Source organism: Trichomycterus rosablanca, chromosome 19 (genome assembly GCF_030014385.1).
Source record: "Trichomycterus rosablanca isolate fTriRos1 chromosome 19, fTriRos1.hap1, whole genome shotgun sequence".
NCBI lineage: Eukaryota > Metazoa > Chordata > Actinopteri > Siluriformes > Trichomycteridae > Trichomycterus > Trichomycterus rosablanca.
The window spans coordinates 13,230,058-13,253,370 of NC_086006.1; the positions used below are offsets into that span (position 1 = coordinate 13,230,058).

Below are 23,313 nucleotides of genomic sequence, written 5' to 3' on the forward strand. Positions count from 1 at the left end.
TACAGAAAATTAAGGTGAACCAAATGATCGTTTTAATGTTGATAATGAAGTTTGCTTTCCTAGACCAGATTTACAGGAAACTACAAAAAAAAAATTTTTATCATTAATCAAGCACAATCACTAACATCTCGTATATCAGCTCAAGCTGATGAATTAGTAGCATTGTAAATTGGCTAAAGGGGAAAACTGTTAACATTTTCACTGTCAGTAGATATGAATTTGAAGTAGTAGATGAGGTTTTTTGACCTATTTAGGTAAATCACACATCACAACCTGATTTCTGCACTTCTGGATGGAACCATATTTCCAAAAGCTATTGATGTATGTAAATGTAAAGCTCACACCTCATGTTCTGATCCCATTTTACAGGGCAGCAGACATGGCCGAAGAAAAAGACAGAAGTGAAACATATAGTAAATAAATATGTTGTGGAAAAATGATTTCTGTTTCAGCTGACCTGACAGCCATCCAGTCCTTTGCCAAGCCAAAAGGAAAGGCCGAGTGGAAGCGAGCTAGGTGTAACAAAAAGGACGCGGTTTGGTATGGTCCAACTGGTAAGCCGTGTCTTCCTAAAAAATTTATTGTAGATTATAGTTTCACGCCCGGAGTGGCTAATTGGGAGATTCGGGAGGATTCCCGATGGGCCGGTTCATGTCAATCTCGAGTTTGGGCAAGTTGGATGGGAAAAATAATTTTGACACTTATCTAATCTTCTTCTTGCATTCATTCTCCATTCATCTGACAGCACAGCCCCTACATCGTAGTAGATTAGATGGGTTCTACCATCTGAGGGAATTCTCCCCTCCAAAATGTTTAAGTTGGTTGGGCCCACGAGGCGGCTTTTCTGGAGCGCCGGTAAAAGTAAATTTAGCAACAGAATAGCGCAAACCATCAGTCGGTGGTGATGGTGGGCAGGAAGAGGCCAGGTGGAGCCGAAAAGGCCAGGTTGAAAAAAAGAAAGGCGTTGTTAGAAGTTGCTGCCAAATGTGCCAAATTAACAGACCTGTTTTCCAGAGGACAGACCCCAGTTGCAGCCGGTAAAGGAAGATATGGAAATAATTTTGTATTGTCACTGTAAGGCTATTGCGCAACATTTGCAATGTCAACTTAGCGTAGTTTATTTTGTAGAACCCACACACCATTAATCACAAATATACAGTTTCAAGCTGAAAATAAACATAATTTGAAGTGTAATATGTTAAATAGCCTAACTCATTAATGGAATGTTTTTGTTCCGAATCTACTGTACTGAGGATAGTCCAACAGAGTTATTTAAACTAAGATAGTTATTTGTAATGTAAAATATAATGTAGAGAATATACATGATATATGTTAAATTGTTCAGACATTCAGAAAGATGTCAGCACGATAGCCTAATTTATTTTAACAAATGGAGACAAATAGCCTAAATCACTATAAATTTTACACCATCATAATATAGGCAGAATTGAGAAAAAAAATAAAAAATTAAAATTAAATAAAAAAAAATAAAAAAATTTCAAGCATGTCATGTTCTTTAGCAAAATAGGCTAACCCTTAATGAAATGGGGCTTTTTTTTGCCTCAGAGCAGCAGATAAGCCAGTCTGATCCTGATGGTGAACCGAGTAGGCATGGAGAGGCCAGGACTACAGAGACAGGTAGAGAGGATAAAAATTAACTAAAAAAAAAAAAAAACTATTGTATGTAACAAGTTGCACACAGAACAGATGTGATGGATAGATTCTAAATAATACCCAGTACCCAGATATTCAGAATGCTGAAAATGCATTAAAATCAGCCCAAATGAAATAGATAAACATTGTTTTTAGGCTACATAATACAGGTGAGTCAGATGCTGAGAGGGAAGAGGTAGAGTCCAGTGACACAGCAGCAGTGCAGCAGGAGATCCCACAAACTCAGGCAGCTGCTAGTGTAGATAAGGAGACTGATTTTGATTATTTTACTCATCCTTTTCAGTTACCATTAACAGCAGCCCACAAAACTCCCTATAGTGGCTAAAGCGTTGATGTTTGATGCTGTAGGTAGCCTACTAAATGTGTGTGTAGTGAAGCTACTTAAGAGTTTAGTGTAAACCTAACTATAGAACACATCTCTGTTGGGAAGACAAATGCAATTTTAATTTCAAATTATTTTTATTTCAACTTATTGCTCCTGTACAAATGTAAATACGTTTTCATCTTTATCACATTTTTTTACCTTTTAAATCTTTATCTGATTTAAATTTGAATTAAACATGTTTAAGTGAAGTGTTTTCTGTTAACTTACCAACATATACCTGAACTTATACCCAATAAAAAGGCATTGTAAGAGCTAGCTGCTGTTTCAATTATTCAAATTCCTCCTCCATGGAAAAAGTGGGTCGGGTTTGGGCATGAAACTCCCAGGCTGAAAAAGGGGCCCACTCCGGCCCTGGATAGTTTGACACATGGTCGAGACCATGTGTCAAAAAGGAGGGATGCAGGTAGTATCTCAAGACATTGGTACACTAAGGGCTTAACTAGCTTAACTAATTACTCCCAAAAATTTTGTGAACGCTGCATGATTTGCAAAATAAATAAGGTTAGTAGGGGTATTAAAACTTCTTAAAGTGACCAACCACCAGCTGATTGACCTTTTCAGCATCTCCAGATTGATTTTCTCCAAATGGATTGAAGCATTCCCAACTGAGGTTGGGACATTAAAAACAGCATGCAAGTGCAGTAGCAAAGGCACTTATAACTGACATAATCCAAAAGTGGAGGATCCCTGAAAGAATTGGCAATGACAATGGTACTCCATTTGTCAACAAAGCATTACAGCAGGTCGTGAGTATGTGATTTATTGATTTAAAACAACAGTGTGCCCATCGCCCAACCTGTGGGGTCGTGGAGCAAGAAAATAACACACAAAAATAAACAAAATGTCGTTCAGATACTGGTCTGACATGGGTTAAGGCCCAGTCAGTGATAATAATGTATATGAGAACCAGAATAAGGGAAGAACAAACCTAAGCCCTTTTGAGATACTATTTGGCAGACCTCCAAAAACAGGAATTAGGCCCAGAGAAACTCCAAGGCCACTCACGGATGAGTGTGAGTGAAATGTTGAATCAAAGTGAAGAAAGCTGCAGGTCCAGATGGCATCAGTGCCAGGCTCCTCAAGTCCTGTGCAGATCAGCTGTGCGGGGTAGTCGAGCACATGTTCAACTTGAGTCTGAAGCTGGGAAGAGTACCACAGCTGTGGAAAACATCTTGTGTGGTACCTGTGCCGAAAACACAGCATCCAAAGGACCTCAGCTACAGACCGGTGGCACTGACTTCACATTTGATGAAATCACTGGAGAGGCTGGTCCTTACCCATCTCCGCCCTCTGGTGAGCCCATCCATAGACCCTCTTCAGTTTGCTTACCAGCCTGGCATTGGGGTGGATGATGCCATCATTTATCTGCTACACAGAGCTCTTGCTCACCTGGAGAAACCTGGGAGCACTGTGAGAATCACCTTCTTCGATTTCTCCAGTGCTTTTAACACCATACGGCCGGGGCTCCTGAAGGACAAACTGGATCATGTTGGAGTGGACAGTCACCTGTCCAACTGGATACTGGACTACCTCACCAACCGATCACAGTATGTGAGGGCACGGGACTGTGTGTCTGATATTGTGGTCAGCAGCACAGGGGCCCCTCAGGGAACGGTCTTGGCACCGTTCCTCTTCACCCTGTACATGGCTGACTTCATGTACAGCTCACCGGACTGTCACCTCCAGAAGTTCTCTGATGACTCAGCGATTGTCGGACTCATAAACAATGACGAGGACAGCGAGTACAGAGAACTGATCCAGGACTTCGTGGACTGGTGTCTGCAGAACCACCTCCAGTTAAACGTGGGGAAGACCAAAGAACTGGTGGTGGATTTCCGCAGGTGCAGACCCACCTTGCCACCGGTGAACATCCAGGAAATGGACATTGAGAAAGTGGACTCTTATAAGTACCTGGGTGTTCACCTCAACAACAAACTGGACTGGTCAGTTAACACCACTGCACTTTATAAAAAAGGTCAGAGCAGATTCTACCTACTCAGGAGACTGAGGTCATTTGGAGTGTGGGGGGCACTCCTGAGGACTTTTTTTGATACAGTGGTGGCATCAGCCATCTTTTATGGAGTGGTATGCTTGGGCAGCAGCATCTCTACAGCGAACAAAAAGAGACTGAACAAACTTATCAAGAGGGCCGGCTCTGTCCTGGGGAGCCCCTTAGACCCAGTGCAGGTGGTGGGAGACAGAAGGATGTTAGCCAAGCTGGCATCCATGCTGGAGAACGACTCCCACCCCATGCATGAGACTCTGGCAGCACTGGGCAGCTCCTTCAGTGACCGGCTGCTTCACCCCAAATGTGGGAAGGAGCGGTACCGCAGGTCCTTCCTTCCTGCTGCTGTTAGACTGTATAACCAGCACTGCTCCAGGCAGATCACACACACACACACTTTAAATCATTCATTATTCAGAACAATGTGCAACTTTTTCCCCATGTGTAATTATTACAATGTGCAATATTTTTCCCATGTGCAATTATTTGTAATTATTTGTAAATATTTTGTTTTTTCAGAGTTTTTCTGACTTTTTATTATTATTATTGTTATACACTGTACTTTTTTATTGTCTATTTTTTGTACTGAGTGCTTTACTGTCCCTTCGCTGCTGCAACACTGTGAATTTCCCCACTGTGGGACTAATAAAGGTTTATCTTATCTAATCTTATCTTAAGTTATTGTGAAACCTGTCCTGTGTGTTGTGTGAAGTTCACAGGCAGGTGAAAGACTTCCTTCCAGGACCAACGAGTACCTATCTACATGATCTGAAAACCAGGTGAAAGAGTGATGGTGAAAGAGTTCAGGAAATACTTCAGGAGAAAAAGCTGGAAAGCCAAGAGGTGGCTAGATCCGTTCCAAGTGCTCCTAACGACACACACCGTCGTCAAGGTTGCTGAAAGAGCCACGTGGATCCACGCTAGCCATGGCGGAAGAGTGACAGAACCAATTGAAACCAGCCCTGACACACACACAGAGCAAGATTAAAGGGGCAATGTCAGCTTGTCCTTTTGGCCAAAACCACACAAAAACAAGAGAGTTTTTGCATAAAAGTCACCTAAACGTGTTGAGCCAATTTTGGGGGGTACCTGATAAAAGAACAGGACGTCATTGAGCCAACTGACGTTGCAGCGTGTGAAATAGCTGATTGGTCGAACTGAAAAACCTTTGAACACTGTGTAATGGAGTACATCTTGAATCAAAATCCAGAACATTTAATGAAACAGACTTTCACCTCAGTAACTAGTAAAAGAGTCAACTGTGAGCTTGTGTGTGAGTTTTATCTGATTAAACAGGATCAGCGAAGTGACATTTGGAACCTGTGGAAGATCCAGAGACTGAGAGCGGGACCTGAGGATAACACCTGTGTTGCAGAAAATTGTTGTAGATTAGATCATCTATAGAGGAAGGGTGTTTCTAAGCCTCGGTGAGGTGGGACAGGTGCTGATTGGGCGTGCCCGCACTTCGAGCACCAACATACGTCAAAAATGGCAAAGGCTCACCTAACCTAGAAATTTTAAAGTCTGACAAAAATGAAAGCCCAATGTTTAAACAGGATCAGCGAAGTGACATTTGGAACCTGTGGAAGATCCAGAGACTGAGAGCGGGACCTGAGGATAACACCTGTGTTGCAGAAAATTGTTGTAGATTAGATCATCTATAGAGGAAGGGTGTTTCTAAGCCTCGGTGAGGTGGGACAGGTGCTGATTGGGCGTGCCCGCACTTCGAGCACCAACATACGTCAAAAATGGCAAAGGCTCACCTAACCTAGAAATTTTAAAGTCTGACAAAAATGAAAGCCCAATGTTTGACACATGGTGTATTGCATGTTAGCATGTCTAAGATTTGATGTGGCTTAGATAAGTTGAATTGGGGAAAAGAGCTCAATTCTTAAACAGGTGTTTGAGAATTCAGGTATCAGTATTTCTGTTTATGAAAAGAACTAGTGTTGAATAATTGATGTAAATAGTTTTTATTTACCTATTGAGTATCTTTTGACTCAGAGTTTTTTTGATCATCTTATCACTCAAGTTGATAGAAGTTTTTGATGATTTAATGTCTTTTGAATAGTTGGTTTTTATATTTACTCAAGTATTTGATAATCATTTACACAATTATTAACTCACATTTATCTTACTCATATACTGATATTTACTGGTGATATTCAAATGTATTGTTTTTTTTTCTTTCCTTTGGCAGCATTTAATCAAGGTAGAATGGTTGTCTGATAGGCTTAATCATATAATTCATTTTATATGTAATCATTTATTATGTAAGTCATCCTGTGCTGAACCCGTGGTGTCGAGTACACTATCGCATCAGGTAGGTTGGTTGGTAGGATGGGTAGGGTGTGGAATTTTCCCTAAATTAGAAATTGATTGATAATTAGCTCATGAGAATTTTCTTGTGGGCCTGAGGGTTTTTCGCCCACCTCTGGGGGATGGCAGGAAGAACAAGCAGATAGTGTGTAACATTTATATTAAGCAATTATATTAATCATTCTTACATTAAGACTTTATTAATCACTTATGGGTTCGTGACATAGTCACAAGGAGAGGGGAATCTATTCTTAGTGATATTGTCAGAAATATTCCTAGCAAAAAACATTTTATAAAAAACAGTATATTCATTTCGTGAAATTTTTTAGGTGTGTTTACTCTATGATAACAATACCTTAAAACTCTGACAAGGGAAGGGTAGGTGTTTGATGTTAACTGTAAAATGAAAAGTTTGTTTAGTATATAAAATTTTGTTTGTTTTGTCCAGGAAGGACAAAAGGAGGGATTGTGACTGGAAATTTTATATTTTATTAGTTATTTGCATTAAACTCATAAGTTTCTGCTTTCTTAGTTTAATTAGCAGGGGTAGAAGAGACTTTTGAAGGTTTCAGAATTCCAAAGACTGATAACACACCCACACACACACACACAGCTGTGTTAGTAACAAACTGATCATTCTTCTAAAATGATAAAGTTTAGTGTGGAAAGTTGACCTTGAGCTGGGTTGCTGAGCAGAGTTAGCCTGAAGAGGCAGTAAAGACGGGTATAAATACTGTGATAGGGAAGACAGTAGTCGCCTCTCTCCTCTGTAAAGCTGTGTGAGCATTTGCATTGAGATTGGTCCTCAGCTGAGTAATAAATTGATTATTTGCTTTTATCACTATCCCGGTTGTCTGTGTCAATCTTTAAGGGTTATTTTAAATTCCCACAACAATATAATGAAAAGCCTGATTTAAAGTCCCACTGAACAGCTTTGGAATAAACTGGTACATCAATTGAAGCTTTTCTGACATCAGTGCCTAGCCATACAAATGCTTAGGTGTATCCAGGTTGTTTTAGCTATCCTTGAGATGCATCTAGTTCACCTGTTTGTTCACCTATTTGAACTGAATAGACATAATTTGGTACTATGCCTATATAACACGACAGGCTATATTAGGGCTCACAATTTACATAAATTGTGAAGAAAGTCAAAAACAAGTCATATAGATCAGGGCAAAAATGATATCTAAGGCTTTAATTTTATCTATCTATCTATCTATCTATCTATCTATCTATCTATCTATCTATCTATCTATCGATGTGACAACCTGTTAGATGGACAACAATCATGGCAGCACTTCATAAAAAAAATCTCTGATCTGATGAGATGAAAATGTAACTTGGCAATGTAACCTGGCAATGTACCAGTCTGGCATGTAACCGTCTGGCAAAAAAAAACATGCGCTGCACATCATTTGGCTAAATCGGCGAAACATGGCGGTAGCAGCATCATGCTATGGGGTGCTTATCAGATGCAAGAACATGGACACTGGTAAGAACTGAGACATTATTGAATGCAGTGAAATACAGCAACATCTTTGAAAAAAACATTCTTTAGTTTAGAGTGTATGCAAAAACACGAATAAAAACTAGTGCAACAGTTTAGTTTTCAACACAACAATGACCTGAAGCATAGAGCCAAAACAAAATTGGAGTGACTTTAGGGCAATTTTCTGATGTGGTTTAAGTCTAGGCTTTGGCTGGGCCACTTAAGGATATTGAAACATTTGTGAATAGACCTAAAGATAGCAATTTATAGACTTTCTCCATCCAATGTGACAGAGCTTAGGAGGATCTGCTATATATTATAAAATAAATTGACCAAATTCAGGTGTGCAAAACGTGTATAGGTGTATCCAAGAAAACTTTTACAAATGATTGAAAAAAGGCTCTGGATACCTCTAAGACTTACAGTATGATACATGATATGAAAGTATGATTTTCTGAAAGTGTAAAAAAGTGTGCAAAATGTTAAGGTGTCTGAATATTTTCCAAAATGGTAAACACTGAAAGCTGTTTCAGATAGAGCGTCTTGCTTTTGTACCCATAATTATAAAAATTATATGTGTCTTAAGACTAGCCATAGTCCTGCAGAGGTCTCTCATGGCCATGTAAACCCGTTTTATGCAATGCAATGTGAAACTTGACTTACACCTGGCATTATTATTTGTTTTTGTTTACCAAATCATAAGTAGACAGTGAAAAAGTTTAGGTGAGAACCTCCTGGGTGAACATTGCGATGACTTCAGGAGTGAATCAATTCTGGAATTACTTCTGGAGGTGGTCTGGGGCTCATACAGACACAAAACATTTATAGTGTAAACAATGATGCATCATGATGCATTTTCACCAAGAGGAAATGCCTAGTCAAACTGTGACTACTTTTTATTTCCAAAAATGAAAAGTTTAGTGAACCTGCTTTGATAAACATAAACTCATATGTTTGATACAGAAAAGCACAAGATACAAATCTGCTACACACTGAACAAAATAGAGAAAGGCATAAAAAACTAAAACTTAAAATTGCCAAAACTTATATAGACAAACCACAATCCTTTTAAGAAAATGGTATATGGACAGATAAAACCAAACTAGGACCGGCATAAAAGTGCAGAATAGGTGGATCAAGACTGCCGCTAAAAAAAAAAATCACAAATCAGATGGCCAAAATAATAGAAACAGAAAAAGGAGAACTGGTTGTAACAATATGACAAGCTGATAATATACTTTGGCTGTCTGCAATAGCCCAGTTCTCAAAAAAAAAAAAAAAGACGGGGTACCCACAAAATCTCTAGGGCAAATAACTTATCCAGAGCGGTTTTGTCATGAGGATGCACAGCAGTGAAAAAATGCCAATGCAGGACACAACTCCAACATTGGCTCACTGCCAAAGCTGCTAAGCCACATTACAAGAAATAATAAAATCGGAGGATTATCAAAGCATTTGCAATGGAACAGTGCAGAAACGACCAGCAGACCAGCAGGTGAAAAAAGAAGCTCATAGATGGCTACAAAAACGTTTAGAGGCAGTTATTGTTACCAAAGCTTGTGCAAGTATTAGGGAAGGGTTCCTTAAACTCTGTTTAAGTCATATACTACTTCTTGTTTAGTATATGACTTAAACAGTGGAAGCTCAGTGGTTAAGGTACTGGACTAGTAATCAGAAGGTTGCCACTGTTAAGAACTAAGAAAATAACAAATGTAAAATGTAGTTCTCATTATTTTTTTAGAAATACATTTAGTATTATATTCATTAATTAAATTCAGTAACACATAAGTCACATTGTCATATTGCCTAATAATGTGAATGAGCTGTTAGAGACAAAGCTAAATATTTGCCTTCCTGGGGTGCGTTTCCCAAACAACCACGGAGGTTAGCATTGAACTACCATAGTACGATGCATCGTTAAACTAACAAACATCCGAATGTTGGTACAACAGTACATGTTGGTACAACAGTAGTTCGAACCACGTTGGTTTAAACCACCGTTGTCTGAACTACAATGTTTCCCGACGTGTTCGCTTTGATTTCCACAGCGAGAAACGTGGAGAAACTCACAAAGTTTGTAATTTTAGACCAAAATATGAGCGCTGTGACCGAAATAACGTCACTATTATCTAATCTAATAATATATATTCATATCACCGCCACCACCACCAACAAAAACATTCATAGAAATGACAATAATATTGAAATAAGCGTAAAAATAATCAATACTAATATATTATAATTATTATAAGTAAAATAATTCAAATTATATACAAATCTTCTTCTTAAAGGGGGAAAAAAACCCAGAAGAACTAGCTATTTTAGTACATTTAAATTCCCATCTCCGTATCAGTCCATTGTGGCTCAAGAGGATAAACTAATGAGGGCAGTGTAACGCGTTTGCGGGAGTGGGGGTTCAAATCCCAAGAAAATAATCTTTATTTCTTTCTTTTATCTTTTTCATAATGGCAGTGAAATATCTAATTGATGAACAATTGATTTATTGATCCTTGGTACCAAGAAAATAATGTTTAAAAAATATTATCTTAGTTCTAAATCTTAGTTCCCGTGGATTATACCAACAACAAACAATATGTTTTTACTAGTGCACATAGTATTTTCATAGATAGATAGATAGATAGATAGATAGATAGATAGATAGACAGATAGATAGATAGATAGATAGATAGATAGATAGATAGATAGATAGATAGATAGATAGATAGATAGATAGATAGATAGATAGATAGATAGATAGATAGATACATGTGCACACCCACATACATACATAGATATATACACGTGCCACAATTCTGTTACATTTAGAATTATGTTCCTTCTCTGTTTCACAAAAGTTGTGTGCAGTGGGTGATTATGATTGTCCATAATAAAAAAAAAGTTATTAGAGTAATGAGCCTCTACCAAACAGCTGAGGTGATCACAAAAATGATGAACTTTTAAGGGTATTTTTTCAGCTGCAGGCTGTAATTTTACATATAGGTTTCTTGAAACAATCTACCCAATATTTTCCAGTTTAACATATGTCAAACAAGAAGTATGGCCCAAACAAGATTATTTAAATACAGCTTATTTTTATCCAGTTATTCAGACTCAAAGTAAGATCAGCCAAATGGTTTAAATAACTGTAAAGCTTTCAATGTTGTCTCTTCTGATTTGTTTGTAGTAAAATAACACTTTTCACCACTTCAACACTTTTTCCTACGCCTAAAAGTAAACACATTTCCACATAAACTATAAATTTAAAGGGTAAATGTTATGTTGACCTTTTTCATGCTTTGTTTAGTTCTTTTACCTTTGGTTAAGTCATGTAATAATTAAGCAATGTGGAGCAATGCATGCAGGCCAAGAAAGACATCACCAATTAATAGAAACTATGTTTGGCCTATAACCCCAACCCACCCTCTCACACACCCTTTAGAAGTACTTAAGTATATTCATACACATGCATATGCATGCTAATGTACATATAGTTATGGCTATATTGGCCCAATCCAATGTGCAATACTTGTCACATCACCTTATATTTAAGATTTAATCTATATTTAATCTGTACCATATACTGTATACTTGGAACTGCACCTTCCTGCAATTTCTAATTCCATTCCATTGTTTATTTACACTCAATCCATCCTCATTATCAATAACTGCTCTGTAGGTTACATTCAATCACATTTTTTATAGTGTGTATTTGATTTGATGTACAATGCTACTGGGACTCTATTTTTCTTCAGGATCAATAAAGTGTCTGTCTGTCTGTCTGTCATCCATCCATCCATCCATCCATCTATCCCACAGCTTTTCCCTTCACTATTCATTTTGTAATTTTACATATAATAATTCTCACTTATGTTACAACCGTTTCATTCATATATTCATTCATTCATTCATTCATTCATTCACTCATTCACTCATTCCTGTATGAATCCATTATGTACAGATCAAGGACGGATTAAGGATAGTCTGGGCCCCTGGGCAAAGAGTTGCCCAGGACCCCCCACGCCCCACCCCACGCCCCCCCCCCTCCAAAAACATAAATAAATTAATACATTAAACAACCTGTCAATAACTAACCCTAACACAAGAATCTATTTTATATAAGTTTCTTTCTACTCTTCTTTCTTGCAAAGTCATCCACTAATTCATCAAAATTAAGCTGTCTGACCAAATCTGATTCAATGGCCAGAAGTGACAGTGAGTTCAGGCGGTTTTGGCGCATCCTAATCCTGAGTTCATTCTTAATACGAGCCAGTTTGGAGAATGAACGCTCCCCTTCACAATTTGTGATAGGCACAGTCAAAAAAAGTCTAAGTGCTATGTAGACATTTGGAAAGGTTGACTGTAAATTCTAATTTATCATGGTTTTGAGCATTTTACTAGGACATTTTTCTTTTTCTGTTATGAATGATTTGTATTGTATCAATTCATCTGCCACACTCATGTTCAGATCTGAAGGATATGCTGCAGCAAGTGAGTTAGCCTTTAAAGTGAGCTCACTGTTGGACATATTGTCAGGCATGAAAAGAACATCAAATAGCTCAGTTAAGTGTGTGTATGCATTCAAACTGCTTGAAATTGCTTGTCTTAAATTTAAATAATTGCAAAATTGCTAAATTAATTTGTGTCTTTGCGCTAAAGAGAAATTGAACATAATAATTTTGAAACAATACAAATTCAGAAACATTAAGTAAGAGCCTGAATCGCATATTTGCAACAAAACGTCTGTTATGAAATATGGTAGCTTGCCTGGCAATTTGTAGGTCCCTAGAAAGTCAAGGAGCCATGGTAAACGACTTCTATGGAAGTCAAGGGCCCCATAGCAGGGGCCCTCGTGATCAAGGGCCCTCTAATGGTATGCCCTGCTCTTCTCTAGGGCCACCTGGTAGGGGCTCTCATAACCAGGGCCCTCTAAAAATATGCCCCCCTCTTTCCTAGGACCCCTAATAGCCAGAAGTCGAAGTCAGAGCAGTGCCACAACGCCTCATCCATTTTCATAAGGGGCCCAAAAGCATGGCTAGGGCCCAAAAGCATGGCTAGGGCCCCCAAAAGCATGGCTAGGGCCCTCAAAAGCATGGCTAGGGGCCCCAAAAGCATGGCTAGGGCCCCCAAGAGGCCCTGGGGTCAAAGTCCCTAATAGTCAGAGGATCCTTAAAATGGAGGGCCCTCGGAAATAAAAATATATTGTATCATAAATGTTGATAGGCATCGCAAAATGTTTTGGGCCAGGGCCTCCCCAGGGCCCCTGGGCGCTGGCCCCACTGGCCCGGTCAGTAATCCAGCCATGGTACAGATGATCACAGTCACAAATGGGAAAACAACATCCACATCCTTTCCCATACACTATATTTTTATATGTAAATAATTATTCGACAAATGCAACTATATTTACATTAATACATTAAGAAGTCCATTAAGAACTACATTATTAAACATTTTACATTGTAAATGTTCGTACACCAAGATTACCGTCCAAAATCACCGTCCTTTAACGGCGTCCTACGTCAGCGATGACGTAGTCACCAGGAACTACGCTTCTAACCACACATCTACAGGTGTAGTTGGAACTACACAACTTGACCACAGTAGTTACGAACGTTCGTTGGAACCATGCTTTTGAGAAACACCTGTGTCGCCTTACGATGTTTTGAACTATGCAACTTACCAACGTAGTTACAACAGTAGTTCGAACTACGGTTTCGGGAAACACTTGCATCGCAACTGCATCGTTCCAACTATGTAAGTTGCTACCGTAGTTAGCAACTATGCTTTTGGGAAACGTACCCCTGATCAGTTGTCTGTCTTTAATATTATAATGCAATGAATTTGTTTAAAGCGATCCGAGATTTTCTAAATTGGTGTTTTGGCAAAATACAATGCATTAAAAATTTGAAATTTTGTCTTACCTCACACTCGACCATTGGCTACGACTGTTTAAGAGCAAGACAGGTGCTTCTTCTCTTGATAAACTGGAAACTATATTCCCGATAACCTTCTCTATTCGTAATAAAACATCTTCCCTGGCATGAAAAATATAACTTTTTGTTAAAATGAAGTTATGTTATTGACAAATACATAAGGTCACAGTATTCCATACAGTTCTTCATACAGTAAATAACTATTATTTCATGCAGTAAACCTTACTCATTACTCAATTATATCTGGATCACTAAAACAAAACAAAAATACTACTACGATAAAAATCTAAGCTTGTTTGCAATTTACAGAATACTGTAAACAGCACTGATAAGTTAGACATTAATAACAAATTATCTAAGGTCACAGTATCACAAACAGTCATGTGAGTGCCTAAGCATTTGATGCAGACTTTTGATACAGAATTATTAATTAATAACATTATCCCAAATAAAAACAAATAACACTACAAACTGTTTTTCCATGACTATATAAAAAAAATCTAAAAAGTAAACAGCAACACCATTTGTAATGGAATGAATGTACAGTGAATATAATACACAATCACATAGTGACAACCTAATTTTAGAACTTTTCAAAAAGTAATACAAAAAAAAAAACAATATAACTTTTACTTATATTTTCAACAAATCACTAGAACTTTGCTCCTTTCCTTCATGCTTTAACACATCCATCATCATACCAGTCCCCAAAAAATAAACATAACTGGTCTTAATGATTACAGGCCTATAGTCCTGACCTCATGAAGGTCATGAAGGTCTTAGAACACTTGGTCCCAGCCCACCTGAAGGCCATCATAAATCCTTTGCTGGATCCTTTGCAGTTTGCTTACAGAGCAAACAGATCTGTCGATGATGCAGTCAATGTGGCCCTGCACTTCATGCCACAGCATCTTGACAGTCCTGGGACCTACGCTAAAGTTCTGTTTGTGGACTTTAGCTTGGCCTTCAACACCATAGTGCCAGAGCTGTTGCAGGTTAAACTGCCACAGAGTCTGCTGATCCAGTGCTACACAGGATGATCAAGTCCATCCTCACATCATACATAACCATTTGGTTTGGTTCCTCCATATCACATCAACGAGCCAAACTCCAGTGTATAATCAGGATAACGGAGATGATCATTGGATGTCTGGCAATGCTTTAGGACATCTACAACAGAGGAGTGCTGAAGTGCGCCGGCAAAATTACAGCAGATCCCTCCACCCGGAGATCTCCTTTTTAAACACCTCCCTCTGGCGGAAGATTCGGGGCAATCAAACAAACACAACCAGACAGATTTTTCCCCATAGCTATAGCACTTCTTAATTACAGCTTTTCTTGGTTATATACTAGTCAAATACTTGTTAAATACTTGTTAGCAGTCCGCATGCTGTCTGGTCTGTTAAATATGTTACATGCCATACATGTGTATTATGTGTACTATCATCCAAACAAAGTCCTTAACATACCTGGCAAAAGTGATTCGGATTCTCCTGGTCAAAATTCAGATTCTGGTTCTTCACCTGGTGGAGAACCTCACCTGGTCCCTCAACACCAGCTCCATTACCAAAATAGCCCAATAGTGTCTCTACTTTCAGCCTTTGCTGCCACCTCCCATCCTCACCACACTGTACAGAGGAACCATTAAGAGCATGCTGAGAAGCTGCATCTTTGTGTGGTTTGGGGATTGCACTGTATCTGACCGCAAGACTCTAGCAAAAAGTGAGGACAGCTGAAAAGATCATCAGGGTCTCTCTTCTATATCTGACACTTGATGCGCTGCATCTGCAAAGCTTTCAGCATTGTCGAAGACTCATTACACCTATCACATGGACTTGCCACCTTCCTGTCAGCTGGTAGGGGGGTAGAAGATACCACAGCATTTAATCCCTTACTGCTAGAGTCAACAGGTTTTTCCACAAACCATCAGACTCCTCAACTCAGGTCTGAACTGACAGGCAGAGACTCTCTCTCTCTCTCTCTCTCTCTCTCTCTCTCTCTCTCACACACACACACACATTCACATACTCATGTACACACATTCACACACTTCTACACACACTTCCATATGCACTCACACACACCCCCACACACTCATATACTCACACACATACACACACTCACAAACTCACACATATATGCAACTCACACACACAAACACTCACTCACATATCCACACTCACATACAGTACATACTCACACACTAACATACACTTAGACACACATACACAAACCCACTTCACACACACACACTCACATACACACACTTGCACACAAACACACATGCACACTCTCACACACATACACACACTCATACACTCACTAATGCACACTCAAGCACAAACACAATCACACACACACCCGACACAGTCTTGCTTTGAACATTATTCTTTATTATAGCTGCTGCTATACAAACCATACACTGTTGCTTACATATCAAATATGTTGTATATTTTTCCCCAGTTGACATTTACTCAGTACCATGTACTGGCCAACACCACAATTGTCTTTAGCCTTGTCTTTTGGTCGCGTTCCTGTACTTTACAGGTTAGAAATGTGCCTTGTATTTATTGTAGTTTGTGTATTCATTGTCCTTTTTTGTTATTTGCACTTGTGTTCTGTGTTGCACCCTGGTCCTGGAGGAATGTTATTTCATTTTAATATGTACTTGTAAATAGCTAAAATGACAATAAAGCCTCTTGAAAGCCAGCAAATGTATTGTACAGTTTTCCAGAAGTTACATAAACTTTTAGAGTGAATGTTTTCTATGGTCGCATCTAGAGATGTACCGATCAGGGTTTTTGGCACCGATTTCGATCTCCGATCTCCTTTCAGGGCGATCGGCCGATAGCCGATTCCGATCGGGGGGGTTGGGTGCAACATGGCCACACACACACACGCAGGTTTAATGTTATCCAGTTCAGTCTGAAAAAAAAACTTAAAAAGAGCCTCACAGTGAAGATAAACCGGAGACAAACGCAACAGCGCGCGTGTGTGTGTTTGTGCCTTTAAGAGATGATCTGTTTAGTGTCGCTAAGTGATTCATGAGTCGATTCGTTTTCATGCGATGCGTAAGTTCTTCTTCTCGGTTATCTCTCTGTGTTTACTGTTATTAATTAAATGTCATGGTTTTAAATAAACACCAGATACTTCAGAACAGTTTGTGTGACTCTTTTACATTAAAAAGCTTAATTTAAAAGTTTAATTAAACTGCTATTACCACAGATCTGTAACCGAGTCAGACTCATTCCGTCTAAAAGTTTTCTGATGATCCTAAAAGTTCAGCAGATGATCCTGAACTAACGAATTTGGTAATGAATAAACTTTTGCCTCTGATTGGCTCTGTAATGTTTTCTGTTCTCATCTAAATCACAAGCAAGAACCGCTTACGATTTACCAAAGTGAACCAGGAGTTTATATAACGTGCTGATAGAATCGACTCAGATGTGACCGGGTTGAATTATCTTTTTAAAGTAAATATTTCAATCAGCAAAATTGCATCATATGTATGATGCACAACGTCAATGATGTTATTTTAGGTCATGAAGAGCTTTCACGATGGTTTCTGTACGATTGTTGACGAATTTTGATGTGATGGTTGGTGCTTTGTAGCTCAAAGTCTGGATCAATCCACTGAGCTGTTAACTTAACGTGATCTTTATATATCACACGATCGGATCAGCTACTTTTAGGAAATATCGGCCGATTGCCAATAGCATATTTTGATTAAAAATCGGCCGATACCGATTCATAGCCGATCGATCGTCCCATCTCTAGTCGCATCCATAAACCTTCTCACTGGCCTTCCTCTCTTTATTGTGCCTTGTGGCTCCATCCTCAGTACCCTTCTCCCAATATGCTGCCTTCTTAACTCTGTCTCCACAACAGCCTACCTGCACTGTCCTTCAAATAAACTTGCTCATAAACTTGTTCCTCCTCATCACTCCCAATGGGAGTCACAGCATCTTTATCTCTGCCAACTCAAACCCTTTCTCCTGTCTTTTTGTCAGTGCCACCACCTCCAAGCCACACAACACAGCAGGCCTCACTGATGTCTTGCAAACTTTCCCTTTCACTCTGGCAGATACGCTTCTATCTCAACTCACTACTGCCACTCTACACCGCCAACTCCACCCTGCCTGCTCTCTCTTCCTCACTCTCCAATAATTTGTATACTCGACCCAAAGTATATACAACCCCAAATCAGAAAAAGTTGGGATGTATGGAAAAAGCGAATAATAAAAAAACACAGTGTTTCTTACAATTACTTTGACTTTTATTTGATTGCAGACAGGATGAACCTGAGATATTTCATGTTTTGTCTGCTCAACATTTCATTTTTTAATTTCAGACCTGCAGCACATTACAAAAAAAGTTGGGACAGTAAAGCATTTACCACTTTGTAATGTTGCCATTCCTTTTCACCACACTTAAAAGACGTTTTGGCACCAAGGATACCAAGTGAATAAGTGTTTCAGGTTTAATTTTAGGGGTCGTCGTTTTTCCTTTCAAAATTCTCTATTGGGGACAGGTCAGGACTGCAGGCAGGCCAGTCCAGTACACTGGACTGGCCTCTTCTTCCACAGCCATGTCTTTGTAATGTGTGAAGCATGTGGTTTTGCAAAAATACATGGACGTCCCTGGAAAAGATGACGTCTTGAAGGAAGCATATGTTGCTCTAAGATCTCAATGTACTTTTCTGCATTAATGCTGCCATCACAAAAGTGTAATTGACCTTTGCCAAGAGCACTGACACAGCCCCATACCATGACAGACCCTGGCTTTTAGATTTGTTGCTGATAACCTTTTTGTCTTTGGTCCAGAGCACACAGCATCCATTTTTTCCAAAAAAGACCTGGAATACCGATTTCCACTGTGTGATGGTCCATCCTAGATGCCTCAGAGCCCAGAGAATCTTTGGACATGGTTAACATAAGGTTTCTTTTTTGCTCAGTAAAGTTTTAAGTGGCATTTGTGCATGTAACTCTGTATTGTGGTGCTTGACAAAGGTTTGCCACAGTAATCCCTTGCCAATGTGGTTATATCAGCTATTGTTGAGTGGTGGTTGTTGATGCAGTGCCATCTGAGGGATTGAAGATCACGGCCGTTCAGCTTAAGCTTGCGCCCTTGGCCTTTACGCACTGAAATTCCTCCCAATTCCTTGAATCGTTTAATGATATTATGCACTGTAGAGGGAGCAACATGTAAATCCCTTCCAATCTTTCTTTGAGGTACATTGTTTTTAAACATTTCAATAATTTTCTCACACATTTGTTGACAAACTGGAGATCCTCTGGCCATCTTTGCTCATCAAAGACTCACAATCATCTGTTGACATCACCTGTTTGGAATCATATAAATATTTAGTTTTTTCACTTCATTACTAGCCCTAAATTGCCCCCGTCCCAATTTATTTTGGAATGTGTTGCAGGCCTGAATTGTAGGAATGGATGTTTATTAACAAATGAAATTAAGTTGAGCAGATAAAACATGAAATATCTGAGGTTCATCCTGTCTGCAATGAAATAAAAGTCAAAGTAAATGTAAGGAACACTGCATTTTTATTTTATCTGCATTTTCCATACTGTCCTAACTTTTCTGATTTGGGGTTGTAAATGAAGGGAGCACTTAATCATCACAGTATAACACAAAGTCAATTAAACTTAAGGATTAGTAATCTGTGCAATCAGAAAGCATAGGCAATTGTGAATCAGTTTCACCTGCTTTCCAAATAAAAGTGACAACAGGTGCATTGGAGATGCAACAGCAAGACAATCCCCAAAAAAGGAATGGTCACAGACAATTACTCTCTCTCGTCATCCTTCCCGAGTGAGTCTTCTCTAGTTAAGCAATCTGCTAGTAGCCATGTAGCCTTCTGACATTATAACCAAAAAGCTCAACCTTTGTCCTATCAGCCCATAACACATTTTCCACATGCTTTTGGTTTGAAGTAGGTTTTTGCAAACTGTATCCAGGCTTGGATGTTTTTTCTTGCCACCCTACCCACCTACCCTGCCCAGACATATGAAAAATATATTGTTGTCACATGTAGTACATGCCAGAAATTCATGCAGCTTCTTCTATGTTGCTGTAGGCATCCAGATTTTTCTTGTCTTATCATTAATTGCGAAGGGAAGTCCAGTTGTTGGTATTGCCACTGTTGTTCCATATTTTATCCACTTGTTGACAACCATCTTCATTGTGTTCCATGGTATACATAATGCCAGGGATTTTTTTTGTTCCTTTCTCTTGACTGATACTTTTTAACAACAAGATCCCTTTGATACTTCGTAAGTTCCATGGACCATGCTGGACTTTTGCTGTAAAATGCAATTAAGTAAATATCAGGAAAATCCTACTAGGAGAGCTGAACTTCATATAGGGGTTAATCTTAGTCACCTTAATCGATAGCAGGCGTGTCCTGACCACAGTTTAACATGAAATTAAATGGGACTGATAAAATTTTAACATAACCATATCCCCAATTATAAGACAATGTGCACATTTATGCAACCACATAATTTTACAACCTGAAGTCAGAAAAAGCTAAGACGTTAGGGTAAATGCAAATTAAAAATAAGATGCAGAGTTTCTTACATGCACATGCCTTTAATTTTATTGCAGAGAGTATAAACAGTATTCATGTTTTGTCTGATCAACTTCATTTCATTTGTTTTATACCTGCATTTCAGGCATGCAACACATTTCAACAAAGTTGGAATGGAGGCAATTTGAAGCAAGTAATGAGGTTAAAAAAATAAAAAAATAAATAAATGTCTACAGGTGATTGTAATGATTTGGTATAATAGCAGTTTAACTAGCAGTTTTTCAGAAGCAAAGATGGGCAGAGGATCTCCAAAAAACAATGTATCTCAAATAGATTCAAAAAGATTTATTTTATATCTACAGTGCATTAATAAAAATTCAAGGAAGAATCTCAAAAAAACAAAACACCTGTGAACTTCAATCCCTCAGTTGACACAGCATTAAGAACCATCGATTATTAGTAGCTGATATAACCACATTGGCAAGAGATTACTGTGGCAAACCTTTGTCAAGCACTAAAACATGGAGTTACATTCACAAATGTGAATGTAGAGCCAACAGGTCTGTGGATGATGCCATTAATTTGACTCTTTCTTACATTCTACAACATCTGGATGGCCCTAACACTTACACCAGTGTGCTGTTTGTTGACTTCAGTTCTGCATTTAATAACATCATTCCTGACCTTCTGCTTCACTAATTATGGCAACTCAATGTCCCCCCATCTGTCTGCTACTGGATCCACAACTTCCTGTCTAACAGGAAACAGTATATAAAGGTGGGCGACCACATTTCAGATCCTCTCTGCCTCAGCACTGGCACTCCACAGGGATGTGTGCTCTCTCCCCTGCTCTACTCCCTCTACACCAATGACTGCAGATCTAACAGCAATTCAGTTAAGCTCATTAAATTTGCAGATGACACTACCCTGGTCGGTCTCATTTCAAACAATGATGAGTCCACATACCGGGAGGAAATAACACAGCTGGTGTCATGGTGTGGAGCAAACAACCTTGAGCTAAACACACAAAAAACTGTGGAGATGATCATTGACTTCAGGATAAAACCCTCTCCATTGCCTCCACTGGATATACACGGCTCCACAGTCAGCAGAGCTGCGTCCTGTAAATTCCTGGGCACGACCATCCAACAGGATCTTAAATGGGACAGACATGGCACTGCAGTTATGAAGAAGGCCCAGCAGCGCTTGTATTTCCTGAAACAGCTCAAGAAATTTCGTATGCCTCAAACTCTGCTCGTTCAATTCTACACTGCGATAATCGAGTCCGTCATCACATCTTCTATCACCGTCTGGTTCGGCTCGGCATCTCTGCACACCAAGCGTAAGCTACAGAGTACAGAGCAATGTGCAGAGAAAATCATCGGCTGCCAGCTTTCCACTCTGGAAGATCTGTACTCGTCTAGGATGAGAAAGAGGGCAGGGAAGATCATGGCAGACACTTCACACCCCAGTCACTCATTTTTCCAGCGGTTTACATCCCAGCGGAGACCGTGAGTACGAGCCATAAAGACTCGGACCAACCGTCACCTCCACAGCTTCTTTCCACAGGCCATCACCATACTTAATAACGACTATTACCACATTCCTCTGCTTTAATAATCGCACATGGACTTCAACAAACATGCTGCACATCACACGTGCCTTCCACATTCTTTCGTACGCACATTTGCGCCTTTTTACTTGAAATATCTATTGCACTTTTTTTATACTTGAAGTCTGGCAGTGTACTGTACTATAAATCTGTATTGCACACTTCATCGGATGCTATACTGTTGTTGTTGCTGTTATATTTTTTTATTCCATGTTTATATACAGTACAACTTTCTATTATTTAATTAGATGTTCATATGTTGACACCTGCACCAAAAGAAATTCCTTGTACACCTGGTACTTGGCAAAAATAAAGATTCTGATTCTGAAATTACACTTAAAATTTTACTGTGCAAAGAAGAAGCCTTATGTTAACCAAGTCCAGAAGTGGCGTCAAGTTCTCTGGGCTCAGAGGTATCTGGGCTGGACCACCACACAGTGGAAATGTGTATTGTGATCAGACAAATCAGTTTTCAGATGAATAAGAAATGGATGCCGTGTGCTCCAGACCAAAGACAAAAAGGACTACCCGGACTGTTATCAGCAACAAATCCAAAATCCAGGGTCTGTCATGGTATGGGGTTGTTTCAGTGCCCTTGGCAAAGGGAATTTACACTTCTGTGACGACAGCATTAATGCAAAAATAAGAACATTAAGATAAAAAAAAAAAAGTGAAATAATGTTTTTTTAAATAAGCCTTCAAGATTTTCATGAATTTTTCAACAAGACAATGCAAACCCACATGCTGCAAACATTACACATGGCTGCAGAAAAAGAGGGTACGTACTGAACTGGCCTTCCATAGAGAATGTGTGGAGAATTTCTGAACAAAAACGTGACGACTTCAACCTTGTACTTTTGCACACATTATAACATGTTTGCAAGAACATTGGGACAAATGACTACTAAAATACTTAATCATTTTTTATCCTTATTGCCAAAACAAATTTTAAGTGTTGTAAGAAGTAATGGCAACATTATAAAGTGGTAAATCCTTTACCATCCCAACCTTTTCTGGAATGTGTTAAGACCTTTTGTAAAATGCAATAAAACAAGAATCTGTGAATTTGAATAAATATTTGATAAATTTAACAAGTGTACAAAACAAAATCTGTATTTTCACTGACAAACTTTATAGCATTTTGTAAATCTAAATGCATTTAGAATTTGATGCCTGCAACACACTCAGAAAGTTGAGTGTTACATCACCTTTACAATTAAATACACTTTTTTTGTTTATGCACTACTAACTGTTGCAGATTTGCAGTGGAATTTTTGTCTGTTCCTGCTTTATACAAGACTTCACTGCTCAACTGCTCAACAGTAGGACATCTGGTACAGCATACA

At 38.9% G+C, this 23,313-nt stretch overlaps 1 protein-coding gene across 3 annotated transcripts in view; it reads right to left on the reverse strand.

Moving 5' to 3' along the window:
• spo11 (SPO11 initiator of meiotic double stranded breaks) overlaps positions 1 to 23,313 on the reverse strand; it is a 100,245-nt gene that overhangs the window by 71,253 nt on the left and 5,679 nt on the right. For all 3 annotated transcript variants that reach the window (XM_063015328.1, XM_063015327.1, XM_063015329.1), the window contains exon 2: positions 13,797 to 13,910. In XM_063015328.1, coding sequence (XP_062871398.1) covers positions 13,797 to 13,910 — 114 coding nt within the window. The remainder of the gene's footprint in view (positions 1 to 13,796; positions 13,911 to 23,313) is intronic.